Consider the following 23,095-nt stretch of genomic DNA (forward strand, 5'->3'; position numbering starts at 1 on the left):
CATCCACATAAGATAATCAATTTAATGTAATTTAACACTCAACTTGCCTATCTCTCTATGGATAAGAGAAAAAATTCACTAATTATAAAGAATTATAAACATACAATCAAATCAATCCCAAGTTGAATTCTAATGATCCTAATTTGACATTCAAAAATACCAAACTAATCTCTAATGATCCTAATTTGATCTCTAACAATCCCAATTCAAATATTCACACATATCTATGTTTTTAACTCTCCATTCTCCTCTAATTCACTCACAAAAAATACTCATAGACATTCTCCTATAATCTATGAAGTATCCACACACCAATCATTCAAACACACACCCCCATATGAATCATCTTAATCTCATCTAATCGTGTATTTTTCTCTCATATTTAACCCTATTAAAACTTTCACTATTTATAAATATACTTTATTATCAAGAATTTTTCTATTCTTAAATTTTTTTTCTTATAAATCTTCTTATATATCAAGTAATATATAAAGAAAAAATCTCAACTGATTTCTATCTAAAATTTTTTAAGATTTGAGTCAATATTTGCAATATGTTATACAATATGAATAAACTCTACAATTCTATTACATGTTTCTTTCATATTTAAATTTATTAAGACTATCATAATTTATAAGCATATTAATTTGGGTATCAAAAAAATTTTTTCTCTTAAAATTTTTCTCTTACAAATCTTTTTATTTATCAAATAATATCTAATGAAAATTTTCAAACTAACCTCTATCCAATTTTTTTTAATCTATGCCACTATTCCCAATCTATTACACATAAGCTTATGAATTATAGAGCGATAAGCCAAGTTAAAAGTGTAAAGATCTTTCAAAATAAATGCCCATAAATTTTAATTTTTCATAACATATTCAACGACTATTTGTTTGCTGCAAATTCAATGACTGAGCCTCGAAGGGGAGGTCATAAAATGGGTCATTTTCAGTCAGGAAATCAGTTTTGCTAGCTGGAACATTAAATCTTAATCACCCCTCCATGGACCAACTCTATCGTCCGAATTAATAAAATTCAGAAGTTAAAATACGTTCCGTTCCCTCTGGGCTATGGTAAGATAATTTCGAGTATGACGGAAATTATAAAATGTAACTAAGAATGATTGATTCACTTTGAAGCAAGTGGTGATTAATTTGAAAAAGAAAATATTTAATAAATAAAGAATGCAAGAAATTGGGTGTGCAGTGTGCCTGCTTTGCTTGCTAAGGGGGAGGCCAGGGGAGGACATAGAATCATAGAAATGGTCGTTGGAAGAGAGGTCGCGAAGACGTCAAACAGACAACGACGAACAACAGGCTATCATCCCCAGCAACAGCACACCAATCAAATCCACAAAGTCTTTGCTACTTCGCTTTGCCCATTACCTTACCTGCCCGGCCCTTCCTCTCTTAATTCGCTCCCTAATTTTACTCTTCCCATTATCACCAATATTGATGAATATATAATTTGTCAATATCATTCATGAATAATGTCATGTTTCATTCTTAATATTTGCCTGCTCCTTTCCATTTTGGTTTTGCCAGTCGCAATAAATTCATCCACACCAGGACGCTTAGCTAACCGCCACCCACCACCACCATTCTCCCTTCTTCCTTTTTCTTATTTTTGCAATTTTCAGTTTTTCAGAACTTACAAGCATCCAAAAGACATGGCTATGGCGTAGTTGCATTAAAATATTTATATTTACCCTTCCTAGAAGAGAAGAGAAGAAAGAGAGCAAGAAATAAGAAGAAATATATAATTATTAATGCATTAAAAATTAAGTACTACTAGGCCTACATAGCATAGAAGGTCGTGCTGAGATTAGAGAGTTGGGCAAGTGAGAGGAATCCCAAAGCCACTGTCCCAGTTCTAATACCGTTTTCTGTTTGGAGGCCCCTATTCTCGCTCTCTCTCGCAGCTGGTGTACTATTTATATACTAGTACTACTACTAGAATTTAATTTATTAGTGTTAGTAGACTACTTTAAATATATTAGGTACAACCTTCAGTAAGCTTCGATCCCCTCTATGAAGAGCGAATACTTTGTAGTTAAATGGCAGCTTGTGATTTGGTAGGAGAAAATGGCAGTGAAATCAATGGCAGCTGCAACAGCCGAGAGAGCCCAATAACAAGCGCATCCAACAGCAATACATCAGAGGGGAAAATGATGAGGAAGAGGATGGCTCCTGAGATTGCTGACTACCACAGGTTTCCTCGCCGCAGCCTTGCCTCTGACAACATGAGTAGCTCTTTCTTGACAGCGGCAACCACTACTAATAACCCTAATCCACTTCTCAACCACTCCACTATCAATATGAATACGACGATAATCCCTTCTGCAAACTTGACCGCCGTGACGTCAGGCGGGTCTGCTTTTTTATCTACAACCAACTCCAACTTTACTTGCATCGACACCCTCTCCACTAATAATCCTCAGACCCCTGCCGTCTGTGGCTTTTCGGGTTTGCCTTTATTTCCACCAACAGACAGAAACAGAAACACCGTCATCCCCGCCGCCCCCACCACATCCGCAACTACTACCCCTGTTGCTTTAACTCCGGTCTCGAATTCTATGGACGACACTTCGGCCACGGCATGGATAGACGGCGTCATAAGGGACCTCATCCACACCTCCTCTAACGTCTCCATTCCTCAGCTCGTCCACAATGTCCGGGAGATCATCTACCCCTGCAACCCAAACCTCGCTGCCGTCCTCGAGTACAGGCTTCGCTCCCTAATGGATCCACTAGAAAGGAGAGGGAAGGAGGCACCATCTTTGCATCTGCCCGAAGGCTTGTTGCAGGGGCACCATAATCAGCAACAACAAGGCTCTTCTGGTCTCACGCTTAACTTGGACTCCGCCCTAGATAGCCTTCCTAATTACTCCTTGCCCGAATCTTGTGCTATGAGTCAGTACTTGAGCTGGGGGACAAATCCACTTCCCGTCTCTAACAGTGCAGCAGCTATAGGTAACAACCAACAACACCATCACAATCAGATTAGCAGTAGCCCTTCTGCGACTACACCTCCAATTCTTTCACTAATTCAGACACAGACTCAAGTACCTCATCACCACCAGTCTCAGGAGCAGCCGCTGCCAGAAGAAAACCCTTCCCTAGTGGAGAAGACGACGACCCCGATGACTACTACAACGCCCACGTCCACTGTCCAAACAGTCCAAGCATGCAGCGCTAGAGACAGGAAAGAGGAGTTACGGCAGCAAAAGAGAGACGAAGAAGGATTGCATCTCTTGACCTTACTCCTGCAGTGCGCTGAGGCAGTATCAGCTAATAACTTTGAGGAAGCAAATAGGATGCTGTTAGAGCTCTCGCAACTGTCAACGCCGTTTGGGACGTCTGCTCAGCGCGTGGCAGCATATTTCTCAGAGGCTATGTCGGCGAGGCTTCTGAACTCATGCCTGGGAATATGCGCTGCGCTTCCATCGATTCCACCGAGCCATGCCCAAAAGATGGTGTCGGCATTCCAGGTGTTCAACGGGGTAAGTCCATTCGTCAAGTTCTCGCATTTCACAGCCAATCAAGCCATACAAGAAGCGTTCGAGAGGGAAGAGAGAGTGCACATAATAGATCTTGACATAATGCAAGGCCTGCAATGGCCTGGGCTGTTTCACATACTTGCCTCAAGACAAGGCGGGCCTCCGCACGTGCGCCTCACGGGGCTGGGAACCTCCTTGGAGGCCCTGGAGGCGACCGGGAATCGTTTATCTGATTTTGCTAACAAATTGGGTCTTCCCTTCGAATTCTGCCCGGTGGCAGATAAGGTGGGGAATTTGGAACCCGAGAGGCTCAACGTGAGCAAGAGGGAGGCGGTAGCAGTTCACTGGCTGCAGCACTCTCTTTACGACGTAACTGGTTCTGATACCAATACGCTGTGGCTCTTGCAAAGGTGACTAGCATGACGTTCTTACTCCTTAACTTGCTTGCCTTTGCTTCCATAAATTTCTTTTAAAGTTTTTTTTTTTTTCATTTTTTAATTACTGTTCATTGGACATAGTTAACACATAATTATTAATAATTATATACATGCACAAGGCCACGATCACAAACACACTCATACCGCTTTTTCTTTTCACCTTAATTTGTTGCCCTTTTGTTAATTATAAATTGAATTTGTTTTATTTTGTTTTGTTTTCGAGTCTTCGATGGTCTGAAGCATGACTGTCCATGACTAAAAAATGAAAATAAAAGAGCATGTTTTGCTATGTCTGTCCTCTTCGTCAGAAATCTAGTTTTGCTAATCTTAGTTTTCATTTAACAAGTATGAACAAGAATATTAATTAGTTTTGGTGAGATACGTATACAATGTATGTAACTGAGGTGTCGTATGCGAAAGCAGATCAATCCTTTGTTATTGGATAAGTGAAAATGATTGTTTTTCTTATGGTTTGCTATGATTTTTGAAGCTAATAACGTACGTTTGATTAAATTTAAAAACATATTCAATCAATATTGCCTAACACGTGCGCTTGGGTTGATGAATATAATATGTGTTTGAGGTACTCAGATTGGCACCCAAAGTAGTGACGGTTGTAGAGCAGGACTTGAGCCACGCCGGATCATTTTTGGCGAGGTTTGTGGAAGCCATACACTACTACTCGGCCCTGTTTGATTCCCTGGGGGCAAGCTACGGGGAGGAGAGCGAAGAGAGGCACGTGGTGGAGCAGCAGCTACTTTCCAAGGAGATACGAAATGTGCTGGCACTTGGAGGCCCTTCCAGAAGTGAGGACGTGAAATTCCATAATTGGAGGGAGAAGCTGAAGCAGTCTGGGTTCAAGGGTATCTCTCTTGCTGGCAATGCAGCGACGCAGGCCACCCTGCTCTTAGGCATGTTCCCATCTGATGGTTATACCTTGGTTGAGGACAATGGAGCCCTCAAGCTTGGTTGGAAAGACCTTTGCTTGCTTACAGCTTCTGCCTGGAGACCCTTCCATGTTAATGCTGCCAGTGCCACAACTATCCACCGCTGTTCCCACTAGTTAATTTTCCTTTTGTATTACTAGGTTCTTTGCTCTGTCGCTAAGATTATATGTTTGTTTATGTCTGGACTCTTGAGGGAACACTACTTACTTCAGCCTTCAAGGGATCCCAGTGTGCTGCCAATCATCATTAACTTTACAATTTGTATTATTCTGAGATCATAGTTTTTTTTTTTTTTTTTTTAGGTTTGAAATCATAGTTATTATTAGTATTTATTAGTGGTTTCAAGCTTTTAGTTGACGATATAACAGATGACGCATCCCCTGCACCCTTCCCTACTAGCATAAACTAAGTTAAAATTTCCATTTCATCATCATGGCAACGTTTTAGAGACTCTATGCTTTTCATTACTATTTCATAAATATGGAATCCACAAGACAACTACTAAATAAATGAAGATAGATGTTCAATTTAGTTTCTTACATACAAAAGGAATAGAAAAGAGCAAAGGTTATCGAAGTGTATGAATTAGTACAGCCACCGTAAATAGAAATAGAAGAAGGGTTCCAATAATTCGCAGCCACGAAACATTGGCGGTTGAGAGTAACACAGACACTAGCAAGCCAATTACTATTTTGCGCCAAACCATGGATTTCAATTCCAAACTAAACGGAGCCCTTACAATTGAAAACAAAAAGAAAAATATTCAGGACGGCTCTCTCTCTCTCTCTCTCTCTCTCTCTCTCTCTCTCTCTCTCTCTCTCTCTCTCTCTCTATATATATATATATATATATATATATATATATATATCCTAATCCAGTATGCACAAGCACAACCTACTTTTGAGTTTTGACCAACTCAAAGGGTAAGAGAAGACGCTATTATGTAATCAAGCGCTCCGGACAGCTCCTGATCTGTGTATATTTTACGTTATAATGTCACCCCCCCACCCCCACCCAAAAAATAAATAAATAAATAAATAAAAGAGGGGGTAATAAATACGAGTATATATGATGCCAAACCAGCAAGCGTTACGTCGAATTCATTTGAACATCGAGAAATCCAACATCAAATAATACAAATTAATTGGAGAATTAATTAGTTGACTGTTTTCATTAGACCTAAACAACACAATTTTAATCAAACAAAAAATCCTAATTTGAAGGGCAAATTACCACTCTCTATTCTCATCAACAACCATGCATTGTCTTGAATGGCCATTGAAAATCCCTGGAACAGACTTGCAAATCAAACCCTTCCCTGTATGCGATTATTTGTCACATAATTCACTGTACCAGACAAAGCTAGAAGCAGACAATGAAGCTCCTCCATCACTCTCTGCATTCTCCAACAATCATTTCAAAACCTCAAATCCATCTTTTCCTAGCAACTGTAGCCAACTCCAGGGAACTCAACCCAAGGTTTCAAAGTCCTTCTATTTACTGAAAAAGATCAGAAATATATGCACCGAGGTCATCACAGCTGCACTTTGCTGCCATCTAATACCCTTCAAACTCTAGCTCAATGTCAAAATTCTCAGCACTTACTTCCTTGAGCTCTAAATTTTCCAAGGATTCAAAGAGTCAAGGCTCATTATGGATTTACATTGCACTCACTTAGAAATTGATCTTCATGGTTCAGAAACTTCTTCCAGTACACCTTGTACTTGGGAATTCCCAGCTCAAGCCAAGGTTTCATATTTCCATTATAGTGCAACACAGCAGCTTTCTTGATGTCTTTAATATTAACCCCATAGTCATGACCAAGGCCCGATAAAACCCACTCACTGTCAAGTGCGTATATTAGATCCTGAAAAGTAAGCAAGCTAGCAAGCAAAGCAGATCCCCCTTTCATGCTGACCTGCTGTTCACGTATGAAATGAAGTCAAAACCGTCAGAAATTGATAAAATGGATTTAGGTTAGAGGTTGATTTCATACCCAGTCATGCAATTAATGCCATTTTTAAACAGTGTTTTGCACATGTAATTGAACTGATAAGAGATATTATTCAACATAAGCAGACACGCACCTCTTTCACCAACTTCCAGTAAGTTTGAGAAATGCCTAGCTCTCTCCACCTTACCAGATCAATTACATTCAATCCAGACATCCAAGAGCACGAATTTTTGTGGAAGATGCTTTCACCCAAATAACTCTGTAGCTGGCCCAATCTCACTGAGCAAATTTGAACAGCACCCGTCACTTTCCCTCCCATGTCAAGGCTCCATAGTGCTGACAAGTCTTGCTGGACAACAACATCATCATCCAGAACCACAACTTTCTCCAGGTTTTTGAATATCTCAGGAAGAAGATAATGAGAATGAGAAAAAATAGATATGTATTGTGTTCTATTATGCATTGCTGCTGCATTATCACTGCTGTGAAAGGAAACTCGAAACTCCACAGGTAAGGACAGGTGAGATAGAGTTGCTTTATTGAAGTAATCTGGATTAAGATGTTCAATATTCAACACCTGAACCACAGCATCCTTAAAAGCATTCCTTAGAAACCAAAGTTTCATCGCATAGTAATTCTGTCCATCAGTCAGCACATGAAAAACCAGGTTCATACTGTCCTGAAATATAGCAGTATAAACAGTCAGTGTCACCACTAGAACTGAGGCATAAAACAATGAAATGACGTCAAAGAATAACTAAGACATACTCTTGCACGCATAACAGTTGAGTTTATTACAACTGATGATGCAATGACATTATTGGAGAATATAACATAATGTAGTAATGTGGGATCGGAATATTTCTCAGACAGCTCCTTATCAAATGAATGGTCTCTGAAATATTCCACAGTTAGTCTCATAGACAGGCAGTGCAGGCTCTTAGGCATCGTCTGGACTGCAAGCTGGTAGAGAAAGGCACCCTGCTTCATGTGAAAGTTAGCTTCATCCTCAGTCAGGTCAAATATTTGTCTCAATTTCTTGTCAACATTATTACAATCCACAGAAACTGATTTGGATCTGGCTATTGCAGCATTCATCCGTCGTAACTTCTTCTGAATCCTGATACAAGCCAGTAAAATTGACTTGGTGCTTAGGAAAGAATTATGAACATTCTAGCTAGCTAAAAGAACACAAGATTTTTGTGACCACTATTTATCTGACCAATCTGCCAAACGGACAGAAATAGAGAAAGAGAAGAGGGCGATGGAGGGAAGCCAAGAAAACTGCTAGACTACAGCACACAACATTACCCACAAAGATGTTGAACCCACTCTGTGATATCTTAACTCTTAGGGATCTAGAATTCGTAATGATAAGTTAAACACTGACAGGCAGTTTAACAAAATACTGCTCATCATAGCAGCTTGACTCGGGACTAAATAAATCAATACTAAGTATAAGAAGCTTGCTCCAGAGTGCTGCGGTTATGTCAAGTCATCAGGAACACTTATGAGATGAATTTAAAAACCATACAGGCATATGATATACTTCTACCAGATGCAACACATTAACATATCAGGTGAAAGATAAACACCTCATACAGCATAGTCTTTCAGGAAAACATATGAAAGACAATTAGAAGAATGATCTAACAAGCTGAAAGATAAAGTCCCTACTCCTGGATTTGAACAAAATAGCACAACAGAGAGAAAATGAACAAACAGATGGGAGTGTAAAAGGACAAATCGTCCATATATTACATCCATTTCAAATTTCATTTTTACTATTTTGGATGTTCCAATAATGTCTAGTTTCCCTAAATGGAATATATTTTTCCAATGTTTCCCTTTGCTGAAATACTAACTTAAGGTGGCCCCTCTAAATTTTATGACACTTGAAGGGTAAAAGTTGTAAAGGGACAACATACCCCATAAAGCTTTGTGCCTAATGGAAAATTTTCAAATGGAGAGAGCACAACATTTTATTTGTAAACTAACATTTCTAGTCAGTAAAAGGATTGGTATCCTCATGGTATCAAACCTGTAATAATTGGCCTTATTCACGAAAGTTTACGAAGTCATGAAGAAAGCACCACACTTACTCTGGCGGAAGATCAGCATCCGTAGTACTTTCACTAAGGACTCGCTCTAGTTCTTGAATATTTTGTCGCAGTTCATGAGACAACTTGTTCTGGGCTGGTATTTTTGCAATACTAGGAAAATATGCCCTGGCTACAAAAAGCTGGTCCTTCAATTTCCTCACTGTAGAATCTTTCATTTCTTCACTATTTTCTTCACGCCAAATGCAGTAGCTCCCATATTTCAACTCACATAATCCCTCACTTTCATCAACACCACCTTTCATTCCCGCTTTACCAGTAACTCTACTAATCTGTGAGAGAAAATCAAATTATTTTGAGATGTTATATATAGGCAATAAAAAGATTTACTACATAGTACGTAACAAACTTTTCATCGATATGCATACATTTCTATTGGTGAGTGGTTGCAGCACAATTTGAGGCGGAGCTAGAATACCTGTTGATTATATTAAAAAAAAAAAAAAAAGAAAAGTGGGTTCCAACCGAAACCTAATAAAAAGGCAAGGAAAAATTATCTGAGACGCAGTTAAGAAAAATGAGTTCAACCAGACCTTTCTTCTGCTGACTTTTAGGTGTGGCATTTGTACTGCTGGTTTCATTTTTAGCTTCATTTACAAAGCCTTGAAGAATATCCTGAAGTAAAAAGTATTAAAAAAAAAAAGACAAAGGTTAAATGCGAACATGTATATAATCATAGGCTACAGTGGTATGATTTTAAAAATTATGAGCCAACTATAAACATGGAAGAGGTACTTTTATGGGAGCATTTCACCAGTAAATGTCCAATCACAACAGAGAATTATTAGTGAACATAGGATCTAACCACAAGTTTTTAGTAAAATGCCAAGAGAATATACTAGCAAAGCTAGATGGAATCCTTAGGCCATATCTTTTTTTCCCACCCAACAGATGCAGAATGTGGTAGACAGTGCTACTAGTATTTTCTCCATATTATAAAAGAATAAAAAAAAAAAAGGAGAGAAAGGACTAAAGAGAAGGGGGAAACTGAAGGTTGGAGCTGAAGCCCTCTAAAGCTAGCATACTAGAAGCAAATTACAGAATCTATTCTCCAACATTATATGTCAAATCCTAATTTAGGTTCATTACTACCGGTTAATTTGAAAAATTATCTTCTGATTTCCTGCATAATGGGCAAAAAGCTTTGAGTCTACCCTAAAGTATTAGGTCCTAAGAAGGTTGGGCAGGCCTAACCTATACTTCAAGCATATGCAAGTCTCGCATAAAATGATAAAAGTACATTTGTCTTTTGACATTCCATTCATGGTTGTCAGTACTGTTTGTACTGGCCAGTATGTCTAGGTTTTGCCCCAAACCAGTAAATTTAATTGTTTGTTTCACTCTTACTTACATTCCAGTTTGCAATGGTGCATACCATCTCTTCCAGCAAGTTTCGGGCATATTTGGATTGTAGAAGTTTCTTGGTCAAGCAGATAGATGAGTTTAGTGTATGGGTATTTCGGGTTAATTGTTCAGATGGCTTCTTCCTTTTAAATTCTATCTATAATTTCTTGAAAATAAGAGACAATCAAAAAAAAAAAAAAAAAAAAAAGAAAAGGAAAAGATATAAGAAAACAAAGAAAATGTTTTAAATTGTAAAGGCCACTGGAGAGAGAAGGAAAAGCTAAGGTTGAAGAACAGTAAAGTGGTGCAATGAAAGAGTCAACTGTTTTTGAAAAGGTCATTTAGTTTCTAGGGTTACTGATGGTCGAGTACAGAGATGGATCTGGGTCAACAAAATCAATAAAGTGCAGATCAATTTTTAAAGCATTATTTTCATGCAAAGCCTATTAGAAGTTTAACCAGAAATAGAAAAGCATTAGAAACATTAAAATAAGAAGAAAATATTGAAGAAATTCTTAGGCACTATGCATCTAAAAATATAATTAATCCTAAGTTTACAGTTTTTTTGTATTGAAGTATCAGTGCCACATGGTTATGGCTTTTAGGTTGGCTTTTTGGTTTTGTTTGTGTGGGTTTTGAGATTTTTATCTTCGGCTTTTTAGGTTGGATAGTTTTTTGAGAAAAAATTTAGGTTGCCAAAGAGAAAATGCTTAATTAATTCTTTATTATTAATGGATTGCATCAAAGTGTTGAAAAAAAATCTAAAAACTATAATAAAAATGTTAAAATAGAATATAATAATTGTTTGAATAGTTAAATATATAATAATAAATTTTATTAAATATATTATAATTTGAAAGATTATAAATATGTTACTAATCGATTAGTATCATTTTTTTTTTTTTTGAGGAAATTCAAACCAAATATTTTTTATAAGATTGATGCATACACATATCATTAAAGCAAAAAATCAATACATTCCTCTAAAATAAAAGTAATAGAATATAATAATTGTTTGAATATTTAAAAATATATAATAATAGAATTTATTAAATACATTAGAATTTCAGATAATTAAAAATTTTGAAAGAATATAGATATGTTATCAATCAATTACTATGATATATATGTGTGTGTATGTGTGTGTGTGTATATATATATATATATATATATATATTAATAAGGCTGATATATACACTTACCATCAAAGTAAAATTTCAATATATTCTTTTAAAAAAAACAAAATTAGAAGCTGAGCATAGCGGGACAAGGTTTCTAGTTTTAAATAACACTTTAAATAATACGTACACACAAAATAAATTGAATAGTATGACAACCTCGATCCCATTTGCTAAAGGAATATAACTTTTTAGGCACCGTATTAAATGTATGAAGAAAAATTAGTCAAAAGGAAAATGTTTTAGAGTTGAAGACGAAAATATGAAGGAAATCCAAGAACACAGCTTCTCAATGAAGGGCTCTAGCTGAATTTGCCTGCCTCAAAAAGGGTATATATGTTTTCCACTAATTTTCAAGATGTCACCAAACAATAAAAAATATATATTTTGTAGAATAGTTTCTTCATGAGGGGCATCAAGGCTAATCAACTTTCTAATTTATCTGGTAATTTTGATTTCAAACAAATGTTCAGGCATCCGTTTTGTGCATATAACACATAAGAGCAAATCAAAAGAAAACCTCAAATCTTAGTTTCTTGTTTTTACAGAAAAAGACAAGTTAGATACTGAGGTAAAATCAATTACGTGTTTTCACAAACTTGGGAAAAAGAGTTGCATCTATTTCATAAAAAGTAATTGCATTTATGGATCAAAGATACAACTAATGTTGGAAAACCTGACTTCAGACAACAAAAAAAAGAAAAGGCGAGGAGCCAGGATATTAAGAAGCTTGTATGGGGCTTTACTAATAGTACAGAATTTGTCATTAAACATCGAAGTAACAGGATCTAGTATGTGTCCTTTCTTGAAGTAGCATTAAACTTGAATCAATCCTCAGTAGGATTTACAACCGCTTTAAGGACATGCTTTTTAATTTAAATGTATAGGTTTCCAGTAAATTTTCAATAGTTCTCAATGTGTTTCTTAGGGTTTGTTTTTCAGTTTCTCCTTAAATAGTCTATATAAGTTAATTGCTTAATTCCAAAAGATAAGGAACAATAAGTAAAAGGCGAAAGGCACCCTCCAAGCACAACAACCTTTGTATCACCTGAGACAAAGGTGCTAAAACTGGCTCACCCAAGGAAAACAAGAAGCCATGCAAATATATATCCACACATAGATACAAATTAGAGAACAAAAATATATGCATATATAGGGAGAGATGCAGAAAACATCTACCCAACTGGATTATATGAATTTTTAAATGGTATATAAAAGGATATTAAGCATTGGTTCAAGCTGTACAAATTTGGTTTAGTTGTCAATTTTACTACTTGTTCAAAGGCAAAAATAATAAGTTTAGATACAATAAGAAAAAGAAAAAACTAAAATTTCAATTTTCATTTTCATGAATAACATTATATATATATATATATATATTTATATATATTTATATATATCACCATATTGACATTGGTATCTGCATCAAATGATCAAAGAACCATTCATAGCATTGCTGCCTTTAATTTATCTACTGGTAGTTTTATTAACAAAAGGTAAATATCACTTTAAACTGATAACAAAGTGGAACTTTAGTTTTTATGAAAATGAATACGGAGCTTACCATTATTTGTTGGCAAACAAGCATAATTTTTGGACTCTCACCAAATAATTCAAGTCTTTTGGTTCAGTGGCTTTTGAAATGGTCCCAAATGATCCAGAATTTGAATCCTAACTACTTCTATATGCTAAATTTATAATTTTCAGCAGGGTGCAAAAGCAGTAAGCAATAATCCCTTCTTGTCAACATGTTTGCATAGCTCAATGGGCTTGCACAAGTGTGTCCCCTATATGAATAAGATCACCTGATGTTTTAAACTTTTAAGTGGAGTAATTATTGACATGGATTATTTTGAATATTTTCTATTTTTTAAAATATAAAAATGACAGTTTTCCAAATTTGCCAGGAGCAAAACTAAGAGGTCACCAAAGTTCTCATCTATTATGGCAGCTGCCGCACGTGAAACCTGTCCGTTTTATATCTAATAGACATACATCTGTGAACCTTATCATCTTGGAACCATAATCTATATTATCTTAATGGTAGTGAAAAAACTCCTATGCAATCAAAATAACCAGAACATGTCATGAGGAAACAAAACAAAGAAGCAAGAATAAATAATCCACTTATGTCCAGAGGAGGTGTCTGCTCGAAGGAACTTTGCTGGTATATCCAGAAGATAAAGACAACAGAACTGAGATTGCTATCCAAGGACTTGCCATTTATATGATAAGATCTATCTGTCAAATTTCTTTTTTAATAAAAACATATATCAAATTTCTTTGTTTAGGCATTAATAGTTATCAAAAATAAAAAGGCGCCAGTGCTTAGTTTGAAATAAAAGCGAATAAGAACACAAATATGAAAGACTCTCCATAGAATTTTGGGCCTGTGAAATTTCTACTGAAGGAAGTGAGACTTTGAAAGAACTAGGATAAGAATAAAGATAAGAAGTGAAGTAGCAACATCTTAACACAAGATACAAGCTATACCAAAATTGGAAAAACTTTTTCCAAAAAAATTCCATGACAGCAGATCATCTTTCACATTCATTTAACATCCTAATTTTCTTATGTTCTTTTCTCAAATAGAGAACCAAACATAATTTTATTCTATTTGAAATATGACTGAATAACTTAGCTTCTTACTCACACAGTAAAAAATTTCGTTCATTTTCATTTTCTTTGATACCCTATTAAAAACACCAATCAAGAGGTGAAAAGAGTTAACTTTGAAATTAGTCTTATGTCCATTCCATGACCATATCATCTACAGTCTCGATGAAGAAAGAAATTGTGTGGGGATAGATAAACTTTGAAACTAGTAGAGTTTAGTTGCCCACATGTGGTTGTCTTATGTCTCAGTCATTGCCAAGAAGCTAATTTTCGGTACTTTAGCCAAACAAAGCATATCCAAATTCCAGCAAATCACTCTACTGTAGACCCAATGTATAACCCCAAACAAGATACCAAAAGCATTTCAGCTTCTGATTCCCATTTAAGATGTCCAGACATGTGAAACGGTCTTGTTTAAATCTATGAAAAAGACCTCTAATTACACTTTACCTGTATAAGTCATCTGGCATAGCTAACACAAGGATATAGGTACCTGATCATCACTATATAATCTTGTTGCAAAAACTCGAGTGTTATCAACACCAATCATAAACATTATAGGGCAAGTGGAAGGGGGAAGGAAAAAGAAAGATACATCATATTCCAGAAACAAGACATGCATAAAGGAGCATCATGAAAAACCAACCTTTGGTAGAGTGGGTCCTAATTTTCTCACAAGGTTATCTATATGGCTTGAACGATCCCCCTGTCAGAAAATTCAGAGCATAAACTATTATTGTAGGACTATACTAATTTTTCCAAAAGACATAAATTGATCATTTCATTTTCTACTTTAACATGATGTCAAAATACATTTGCATTTAAGAATTAAGAAAGAAACTGATTTAAAAGCCTAATAATGTAATAGCATTCAAATTTTTGCAACTAAAATTAATGACAGGCCAGAAATTAAAGTTTTTGGTTCAATAGGGATCACAATCTCAAAGACCCTATAGCCCAAAAGTGTAACAGAAGAAAGTGCATGAAGAGAAATGAAGTGAAAGGGAATGGACAAATAAAATACTTACCGAAGGTGAAGTGTGTTGAAGAGGCATAAATCCTGCAGAGGAAGAGGGAAAGCGCAAATGAAATAAGAAGAGGTAAAAGAGCAAGGATGACTGACTAGAATCAGAGATCTGGTTCACGTTGCTAATAGATAAAAGTGCGTTAAAGTAGAAATGCAGAGTTGATAAGGAGAAATAAGAAATATAAGGAAAAGATTGTAGTGAAATCTAGATCTAGGACTAGGACTCCGATTCCGACTCCGATCGAATACAATGAGAGCAGCAGATACAGATGCAGATGCCTTAATCAAAAACAGATCTGTAGGAGTAAGATTGATGCACCTGCAGAGTGAAAGCCATTGTGTAGACCAAGCAAGAATCCAAGGGGAACAAGCATTGAGAGGACCACAAGAAAGAGGACGCCAATGGCCAGACCTCTCCATCGGCGCTTCGCGTGAGCAACTCCAGCACCGGCACCTTTCATTTCCTTCCTTCTGAACCTTCACTCCTACTTTCCCTCTCGTTTAACGCTATGATTATGATATATTATATAAGCTAAATTTAGATTTTGGAGCACAAATATCAATATTATTTATTTTTTTTCAGTGCAATTGCTTGCAGCTCTGGATTTTCTTATGATTTCTGAGCCGCTGGCGCTGCCTGCAGTTGCTCAATCTCATGGACGCATTGTATTCCTATTTCCTACTAAACCAATAAGTAATAAGCCTAGCCTAGAATTTAATTCAAAGACAGACACTCACCTGCAGCGAGAGAGAGAGAGAGAGAGAGAGAGAGGGCCAAGGCTGACGAAACTCGTTGCACGTGGGAAATTTATCCACCCCTATACCTTTGGCTTTTGTTTTGTGAAATAAATAATTATTCACTAATTAATTTATGGAGTAGTATTTATTTATGACAATTATGAATTAATTATTTAATGTACTAACTTCGGATTTACCCTTTCATGCCTTTTTTTTTTTTTTTTAAATAAAGTTTAATCATGTTTGTTTATGGTTTATTTTGAGTCTCTATGCACTTCTATATGCGATAAAAACTTTTACTTCGTTTTGGTTGATTTTCTCAAATTTTTTATTAATATCTACATGTTGATTAATTATGGATTATGTTGATTTTATTTGGATATTCAAGTGTTGATTTTACTTGGATTAGTTTGGTATGCCAAGGATATATGTTATCATAATGAATTCAAATCCATGTTTTGATTGATAACGCTGTATATCGTTATTTTTGAGTGATTAAAATTGTTTAAGTTTTTTTTTTTTTTTTTGATCTCTTTTCTTTTCTTCTATCACGCAAACGAAATGTACAAAGTGCTCTACACAAGTCTCAAAAGAAACTGATAGATTTTGCTTTGTTGAAAAGTGCCTTACAAAACTAAATCGCCAAAAATTACTTTCCATCTCTTCAGTCACCACAACAGCAATAGCACATTACACAACATTTGAGTCGCAAAATAATAGTCTATTTTGCGATATAAACAATAAACCTGTCAAAGAAGGAATAACTACTTTAGCTCGTTAACAAAAATTGAGGAATACAATACACAGCGTGCTTTTGATCCCATCTCCCCACTTCATTTGATGAAACAAGTTAAAGCGCGATTCCTAGGAGTTATGTCCCAAAAATATGTCTCTGAACAGGTGCAGCATCAAAAGATTTAACCACTTCCATCCATGGTTTGTCTATGATCAAGATGGAATGTTTTGAAAGGTGCCCAATAAATAAAACAGGGTCTCGGAAAACAATTAAATCAAAATTATTTTTTCTACTGGTAACTTTAGACTCTGTTTGACTATCTCTCAACCAATGTTTCCATTTCTTATTGGTGACAGAATCTTGAAACTTGAATAAAGCTCCATTTACCAAGTCACTTTCATCATCTTGATCTACTGGCTTCCCAAAGTCAATTGAACACATTGCCCTGCAGTTACAAATGCCATCCATAAAATGCTTAATAAGAAATAAATTAAGCACCCATAAAAGTGCAATTTTTCCATGGCATGCAAAATAATCATTTCAAGAACACTAGCAGCATTTTATTGTAAAACAATCAAGCTGGAAAAAGAAAAGCAAAACAGAACAATAGATGCCACGCAATTAGCCATGAAGAATATTTCTCCATGTCTCACCCCAAAATTAAGCATATCTCCCCCTTAATTTCGAACGGACTATATTTACTAGATCTCCAAAATGCCTAAAGCAATAAAAAAAAAAAAAACCCTTAATCTGCCCAAAAAATTTGGTGGGAGATAAGCTTGTCAGTTTTAAGATAATATATTAGCAAGATGATAGCACATTAATAAGGATGAGAAGGAAATGGAAGAAACCACCACGCTACCAAGGCCAAATGTAAAAACCGTTGCCGGGAACTCAAGATAAAACAGAACAAAATAAAGCACCTAGATCCATCATTTATGTCCTATTTTGGTCATGTCATTCAGCTACAATTACAAAAGAAGTATAGATACGGCATGACAAAAGCACATGTTAAACCACTGCAGCATGGCAAAACAAACAACATAAGAACAGCACCTGGCACTATAAACAACAACTGATGACGATTTTGCCGGATGGGAGGATGATGAAGGGAAGAAAGATAAACCAATAACCTCCCCAGGAAACTCTTGGAATCTTCTGGGAAGAGTGAATGTATGCTGCATTGACCATTCTCCCAATTGTCTAGCTTCCACATCAAATATATAAAACTGGTTTGAAGATGTTGTGATAATAAGCACATTGTTATGCTGAGGGGGAAAGCCACCAGCAGTAACAGAGGCACCATCCAATCTTGATATAAACCAGTGTTGCCTGCTCCAGAAAAACAACACTAAATAAAAGAAACTAAAGCAATGAAAAATCAAAAAGCTTTCAACCTCACCAATCTCACATACATGGTCACATGTGAGTTTCAGTCAGATATGGCATTGTCAACTAGATAGCTATTAAGTAACATCAATTTAAGAATTGTCTCAAATGTAACTTCTTACCTTTGTATCTCCAGATTGAATATGTATATATCTCCAAAGCAGTTGATGGCAGCTAACCACTGACCATCAGAACTCGTGCACATTTTTGTTATGGGAAGCTCACCATGTGGTCCTTGCTTCTCATGCTCTTCACGACAAGGGATGAAGGTATGCAGTATTTTCAAGCTCTCAACATCCACAATCTGTAACAAGAAGAAGAGTAAGTAATTGACAACTTTCACACATGGGAAACAAGTGCGTTTTGTGGTTCTCATATTCTGTGTTTTATTATTTAATTTACATAAAAGAGCTTCTATACATTGCCATTGGAAACTCTTTTCCTTGTTTGCTCCTTCATACATCCAGAACATGCTACAAGAAACAAGTGTACTAGGGTTCCAGAGCTGTTATAAACACAACATAGAAGCTGGAATATGTAATACAATGTTTCTATAGGTGACAACCGAGTTTTCTAGTTTGAGGTGGCACATCTAGTACTTGAGTAAGCCATGAGAAAAGGGGTGAAAGACCTCAGAAACCTAATAGTTATTTCGGAGGATGAAAACACTCACTCCATTCACCTAAAGTAAAAAATATCATGACATTTGTAATTCAGGCCGATAATTTCACAAGTGTATAAACTACAGGAAGGATTATACAAGAAAGCCAAGAGGGAAGACTTACATATATCCTTCTATCATGCCCTGCTATCAACAACCGTAACCCATCAAAGGTAAAAACCATAGAATGTGCGGATGGAAGATCATGAGGAAGTTGCCTTTTAGTAATAGTCCATGTACTTTGGCCAGCTTGCCTACTTAGTGCAAATAAGCTGGGCCTGATGTGGTCAGAATAACCAAAAAGCTCTCCCGAGTTAGACATTGCACTGCAAATGATCTTTCGGCAGGCCTTACTCTTAACCCGAACCACTATATTAGTGGTTGCAAGACCACCAAAGGTACTCAAAGCCAGATCAGGAACACAAACACAGAGAACATCTACCGAATAAGAAGCCTGGACCAGGAGAAAAGAAGTTTGATTGAACCTTGTATTAATGACCAGTTGTACTGGAATTCTCTGAGGTGCAGGGCAAACATCATGCGGAGAGAACCTAGTAAACTCCTTAGCAGAGTATGCAAAGAGCTTCGCATCATCACCAGCAGAGACAAGCATGGGAACTCCAACATGAGCCCACTTACCATAATTGAAATCAAGGAGCTTCTTCCCACTACATCGAATTCTTTTTACCTTTTTCCCCCTTTCATCTTGCAACTCTTTAGCCTCATCAGATAAGGAACCTAGAAATTAGAAAGAAAAATGTTTAAAGTCAAGTACAAGTGCACAAAATGGTTAACTAAAACAAGGTAAAAATGCAACTTTAAATTCTAATAAACCAAATAAAATAATAAATAGACATGGAATCAAAAACATGAACAGACCTTCAGAACTGATGGGCACTGCTATTGTCAAGGCTCTGACATCATGGGTATGAGCTCTTACATAACCTACGTATACCCATTTCTTCATCATTTCAGAAGACGATTTGTCGGTACCAGACTGAAGCGTCTCACTAGAAAGCTTATAAAGAATAACCTACAAATTGTAGCAACAAAGTAGACATTGGCGACAGCGGACTAGATTAAATTTAATATGATGCAGAAAATTTCCCACAAACATTAAAGTTGAAAAAATGAAAACTATATGCTACTACAATTTTCTTTCCTTTTTTTCTTTTTAATATTTTGGCCTTTCTTAAAACAAAGTGTGAAGAGAGCAGCCCCACCCCTTTGCTAACCATTACCTGTCCATCAGACCCGGCAGAGAACACCCTGTTCTGACTTGGAGCTGCTGCCAAGGCATTTACATCACCTTTGTGGTTAGAATGCGCCTGCAGAAGAGTTCCATTATCACCATTCCAGAACTGAACAGAGCCAGTGCTGTCTGCACTAACAACAGTTCCACAACTGAAAATGACAATAATAATCAAATCATCAAAAGGAAGCACATTAACCATTCATAATCCAGCAAGCACTGACATTTCACCATATTATCATTTATGTGAGCATACATGCGCACACATGCATGTCTCTGTAGAAATAGAAGGTCCCACATGTACCTCAAAGAAAGTAATGACCATATGCAAAGCTCAGGCTCACTGCCCAAACCTCCAAGAGCAACTGTGCTTCTGAAAATTTCATGACCCAAATCAGCATTCCAGCATCTGATTAACCTGCAAGATGGTTTGTGCAGATGTTACTAACCTAAACAAGATTAAATGGGGTAAAAGAAGAGCAAATGCTCTGTAAAGCATGCCCCATCAGCTCATACAAGTTCAGTGAAATAGAAATTAATGATATAAGCATGTTAATATCATAAGTAGGGTATGCCTCAACATTTTTGCTGTCAGATCAACCAACATGTATCCTATGTATTTACTTTGATGACAAACTTACCCATCTATACTCCCTGAACATATCCTAATGAAGTCATTGCTACTTAGAGGATGAGATTAATGATACAAGCATGCACAGGAATATCATTACATTATGCATCAACAATTTTGCTGTCAGATAAACTAATATATATCCTATAGTATTTACTCTAATGACAAACTTACCCATCACTACTCCCAGAATATATCCTATTTGAGTCATGGCTCCAGGTCACACTTAGAGCACGTCCTGCGAACAATATTAGCACCAAGAAGCTCTAAGTAAAACGAAAAGAAGAAAACCTTGCAAGAATAGTTGCTCAGGTATAGATATCTCACCACTGACCCGAGGCAATGATTTATGGTAGATTAACTTATGTGAATCAGATATAGTGTATATCCGCACAGCTCCATCATCACAGGCAATCGCTACCCGTCTATCCTCCATAACTAGTTTCTGACGAACTTGTTCTGAGTCTGAAACATCTTCACTTTCACAGCTTGCCACATCATCGTTATCATTATATTCATATTTATCATCCAAATATCCATTTCCAAAATGCTGAGACCTAGGCTCTTCAAGAGCTGGCAGTTTATTAATGGGTGCCACAGCCATCTGCCAGATTGAAACCCCAATTGACTCTAGCACAATCTGCATAATGGTTTAATCACATTAAATGAACAATGAATAAAAGAGGACTTCTCTTCAAAGCTTCCTGTACATTAGAAAGAAGTTAAAGAGAAAGAAATGCAGAAAAGGGGGTTCTATCAACAAAATATAAGCAACCATATATACTCTCATTGAATCATAGCATTATCTCAAAAATTAAGCAACATAAAAAATTAAGAATACACTAAATCCCCTGGAAGAAAATGACAGGAGCGGGCCTCAGGTAGTATTCTGATTATTCAAAAAAATCATAAGAAAGTAATAAAAATGAGTATTCATTGAAGTGCACTTCTTTGTTTTTTTTCATTCGGAAGGCTCGGTCCCACACTCTGACTTCAATGATGGAAACAACCTCTGCACTCCGGCGCTCCTATGAACAACAGTTCCTCGCCTTACTATAATTAGAATAGTGGTCGATCCCCCAGGAATTACATTCGTAACTTAATGTTATGTTCTGGCAATGATTCCAAAAGTACTACCCTGTTCGTAGTCTATAGCTGGGGAGCATACTTGACAGGAGATAGACACAGGCGGTAGATAGGTCCCCCACTTCCATTCCCGCCCCGTTAGCATCTCCAATCTGAGATAAGGGATTACTCCGTTAGGTCTTTTCGGTCCGGAGCAGGCCGGTAATGGACCTACTTACCTTGCTTGTGGACCAGCTACGGAGCTAACCCTTGTTCTATTGGTTTGGTGGTTGCTACCAAGACGATTTCTTTATGCCCATCAAAGGACCTCCAGATGCTAATCCACAAAAAATGATACGAGATATTCGAAAGAATGGAAGAAAAAAGTAACCAAAAACAACCTTCTGCTTCAAGTCGAAAAGATCCCATTCAGAGACTGAGCCATCAATATTTGAGGAGAACAAGCTGCCAGAAGACAGACCTTTTGAACCAACGCAACACCACACAAGCGACGAAACACGACAAGTAGAATTCCCATGAATAGTCTACACAAAGCCACCAACAAATTAAACTAAGACAAAATATATATAATAATAAGCAGAAAGCACTAAAAATATATAACAATAACAAGGTGAAGCAGAAAGCTCTGAATACCAGCTGATGGTGCCAACCAACGGAGCCGGGAGACACAAGCCAAATCTCGAGGGAGGCATCCTCACGAGCGGCAGCAACCTGGGAGTCATCAGCGCTGGTGGCAAGGGCGACCACCGGAGAAGGCTTCCAGTCGATTGAGCTGGTTCGGTAGGACTTGAGGAGCATTGGGATTGTGGCGGCTACAGTAAAACCAACAATGATCTTCCAATTTAAAGGTATAAAGCAATAAATAAAATTATTTGGGGATAGACGTCAAGAGGCAAAGAAGGGTTTGCAGTCGGCAGTCGGCAGTCGGCAGTTGCCTCATTAGGTTTTGAGGGTTTAAATGAGCGTGTTTCATTGACAAGATGAGTTATTTTAAGCACTATTTGGTTTGTGAAGGTTTTTCTGGGGTTGGGAAGTCACACGTGTGTCGACATTTCTCGTAAAGTTTGTGGGCTTACCTAGGGGTTGTGTGGGCTTACCTAGGGGTTGTGTGGGCTTTCCTAGGGGTTGTGTGGGCTTTCCTAGGGATTGAGTGGCCCATTTTGAGATAAATTGATTTTACAACTTTGCAATTTTTTTTCTTCTTTTTTTCAGTTTCAATTCAAGTTCAAGCCTCCTACGGTTTACGTAGAGTTCGGTACCAATCGCAAAGAGTTAGCGTTAATCAAGATTGATTGATTGATTAATGCACGAGGAATTTACACAAAGAAACAAGAAAAAAAAGTGAGTAATCTCAAACTCTTAGTATAAATAAAAAAGAGAAAAAAAAAATGTATGATTCGAAATCAAATTTTTAATAATTTTTCAAACATCTTTAATTATTAATGTAAAAATTTAAGAATTAATATAAAAAAATTCA

At 36.7% G+C, this 23,095-nt stretch overlaps 3 protein-coding genes across 5 annotated transcripts; 1 reads left to right on the forward strand and 2 right to left on the reverse strand.

Annotated features, from left to right (window-relative positions):
* The first annotated feature begins 1,348 nt into the window (after window positions 1-1,348).
* On the forward strand, window positions 1,349-5,315 carry LOC111307188 (protein SCARECROW-like). The gene is made up of 2 exons (XM_089751886.1): window positions 1,349-3,912; window positions 4,531-5,315. Exons 1-2 carry the CDS (start codon window positions 2,060-2,062, stop codon window positions 5,000-5,002), a joined length of 2,325 nt encoding a protein of 774 aa, XP_089608012.1. The 5' UTR covers window positions 1,349-2,059; the 3' UTR covers window positions 5,003-5,315.
* Window positions 5,316-5,954: 639 nt separating this feature from the next.
* On the reverse strand, window positions 5,955-15,967 carry LOC111307580 (putative galacturonosyltransferase 7). 3 transcript variants are annotated; one of them, XM_089751931.1, is made up of 10 exons: window positions 15,864-15,967; window positions 15,445-15,632; window positions 15,127-15,158; window positions 14,745-14,804; window positions 9,494-9,575; window positions 9,329-9,378; window positions 8,943-9,232; window positions 7,609-7,960; window positions 6,974-7,519; window positions 5,955-6,804 (listed from the first exon to the last, which is right to left on the reverse strand). In XM_089751931.1, the coding sequence occupies exons 2-10, from the start codon at window positions 15,584-15,586 to the stop codon at window positions 6,538-6,540; spliced, it is 1,821 nt and encodes a 606-aa protein (XP_089608057.1). In that variant the 5' UTR covers window positions 15,587-15,632; window positions 15,864-15,967; the 3' UTR covers window positions 5,955-6,537. The 3 variants fall into 3 exon arrangements, with proteins under 3 accessions (XP_089608057.1, XP_089608056.1, XP_022761330.2); XM_089751930.1 differs by having other exon boundaries at window positions 5,955-6,807; XM_022905595.2 differs by lacking the exon at window positions 15,864-15,967 and having other exon boundaries at window positions 5,955-6,807; window positions 15,445-15,817.
* Window positions 15,968-16,449: 482 nt separating this feature from the next.
* LOC111307582 (WD repeat-containing protein PCN-like) lies at window positions 16,450-22,582 on the reverse strand. The gene is made up of 11 exons (XM_022905597.2): window positions 22,252-22,582; window positions 21,999-22,142; window positions 20,860-21,172; window positions 20,707-20,770; window positions 20,206-20,319; window positions 19,891-20,053; window positions 19,529-19,682; window positions 18,774-19,387; window positions 18,111-18,292; window positions 17,656-17,931; window positions 16,450-17,044 (listed from the first exon to the last, which is right to left on the reverse strand). The coding sequence occupies exons 1-11, from the start codon at window positions 22,414-22,416 to the stop codon at window positions 16,735-16,737; spliced, it is 2,499 nt and encodes an 832-aa protein (XP_022761332.2). The 5' UTR covers window positions 22,417-22,582; the 3' UTR covers window positions 16,450-16,734.
* Between the last annotated feature and the right edge of the window lie 513 nt (window positions 22,583-23,095).

The sequence above is a fragment of the Durio zibethinus genome, chromosome 22 (assembly GCF_047325235.1).
Source record: "Durio zibethinus cultivar Kanyao isolate XHJ-2024 chromosome 22, ASM4732523v1, whole genome shotgun sequence".
Classification (NCBI taxonomy): Eukaryota; Viridiplantae; Streptophyta; class Magnoliopsida; order Malvales; family Malvaceae; genus Durio; species Durio zibethinus.

Excerpts from the sequence above, each read along its gene's own strand:
- LOC111307188 (XM_089751886.1), top strand. The coding sequence starts at position 2,060 with ATGGCAGCTTGTGATTTGGTAGGAGAAAATGGCAGTGAAATCAATGGC. Across the intron at positions 3,913-4,530 it reads ACGCTGTGGCTCTTGCAAAG|ATTGGCACCCAAAGTAGTGA; the intron begins GTGACTAGCATG and ends TGAGGTACTCAG.
- LOC111307580 (XM_089751930.1), bottom strand. The coding sequence starts at position 15,586 with ATGAAAGGTGCCGGTGCTGGAGTTGCTCACGCGAAGCGCCGATGGAGA. Across the intron at positions 14,805-15,126 it reads TTCAACACACTTCACCTTCG|GGGGATCGTTCAAGCCATAT; the intron begins GTAAGTATTTTA and ends ATTTTCTGACAG. Across the intron at positions 9,379-9,493 it reads TAAAAGTCAGCAGAAGAAAG|GTATTCTAGCTCCGCCTCAA; the intron begins GTCTGGTTGAAC and ends TATAATCAACAG.
- LOC111307582 (XM_022905597.2), bottom strand. The coding sequence starts at position 22,416 with ATGCTCCTCAAGTCCTACCGAACCAGCTCAATCGACTGGAAGCCTTCT. Across the intron at positions 19,683-19,890 it reads CTGCCGGGTCTGATGGACAG|GTTATTCTTTATAAGCTTTC; the intron begins GTAATGGTTAGC and ends TACAATTTGTAG. Across the intron at positions 18,293-18,773 it reads GGCATGATAGAAGGATATAT|ATTGTGGATGTTGAGAGCTT; the intron begins GTAAGTCTTCCC and ends TTCTTGTTACAG.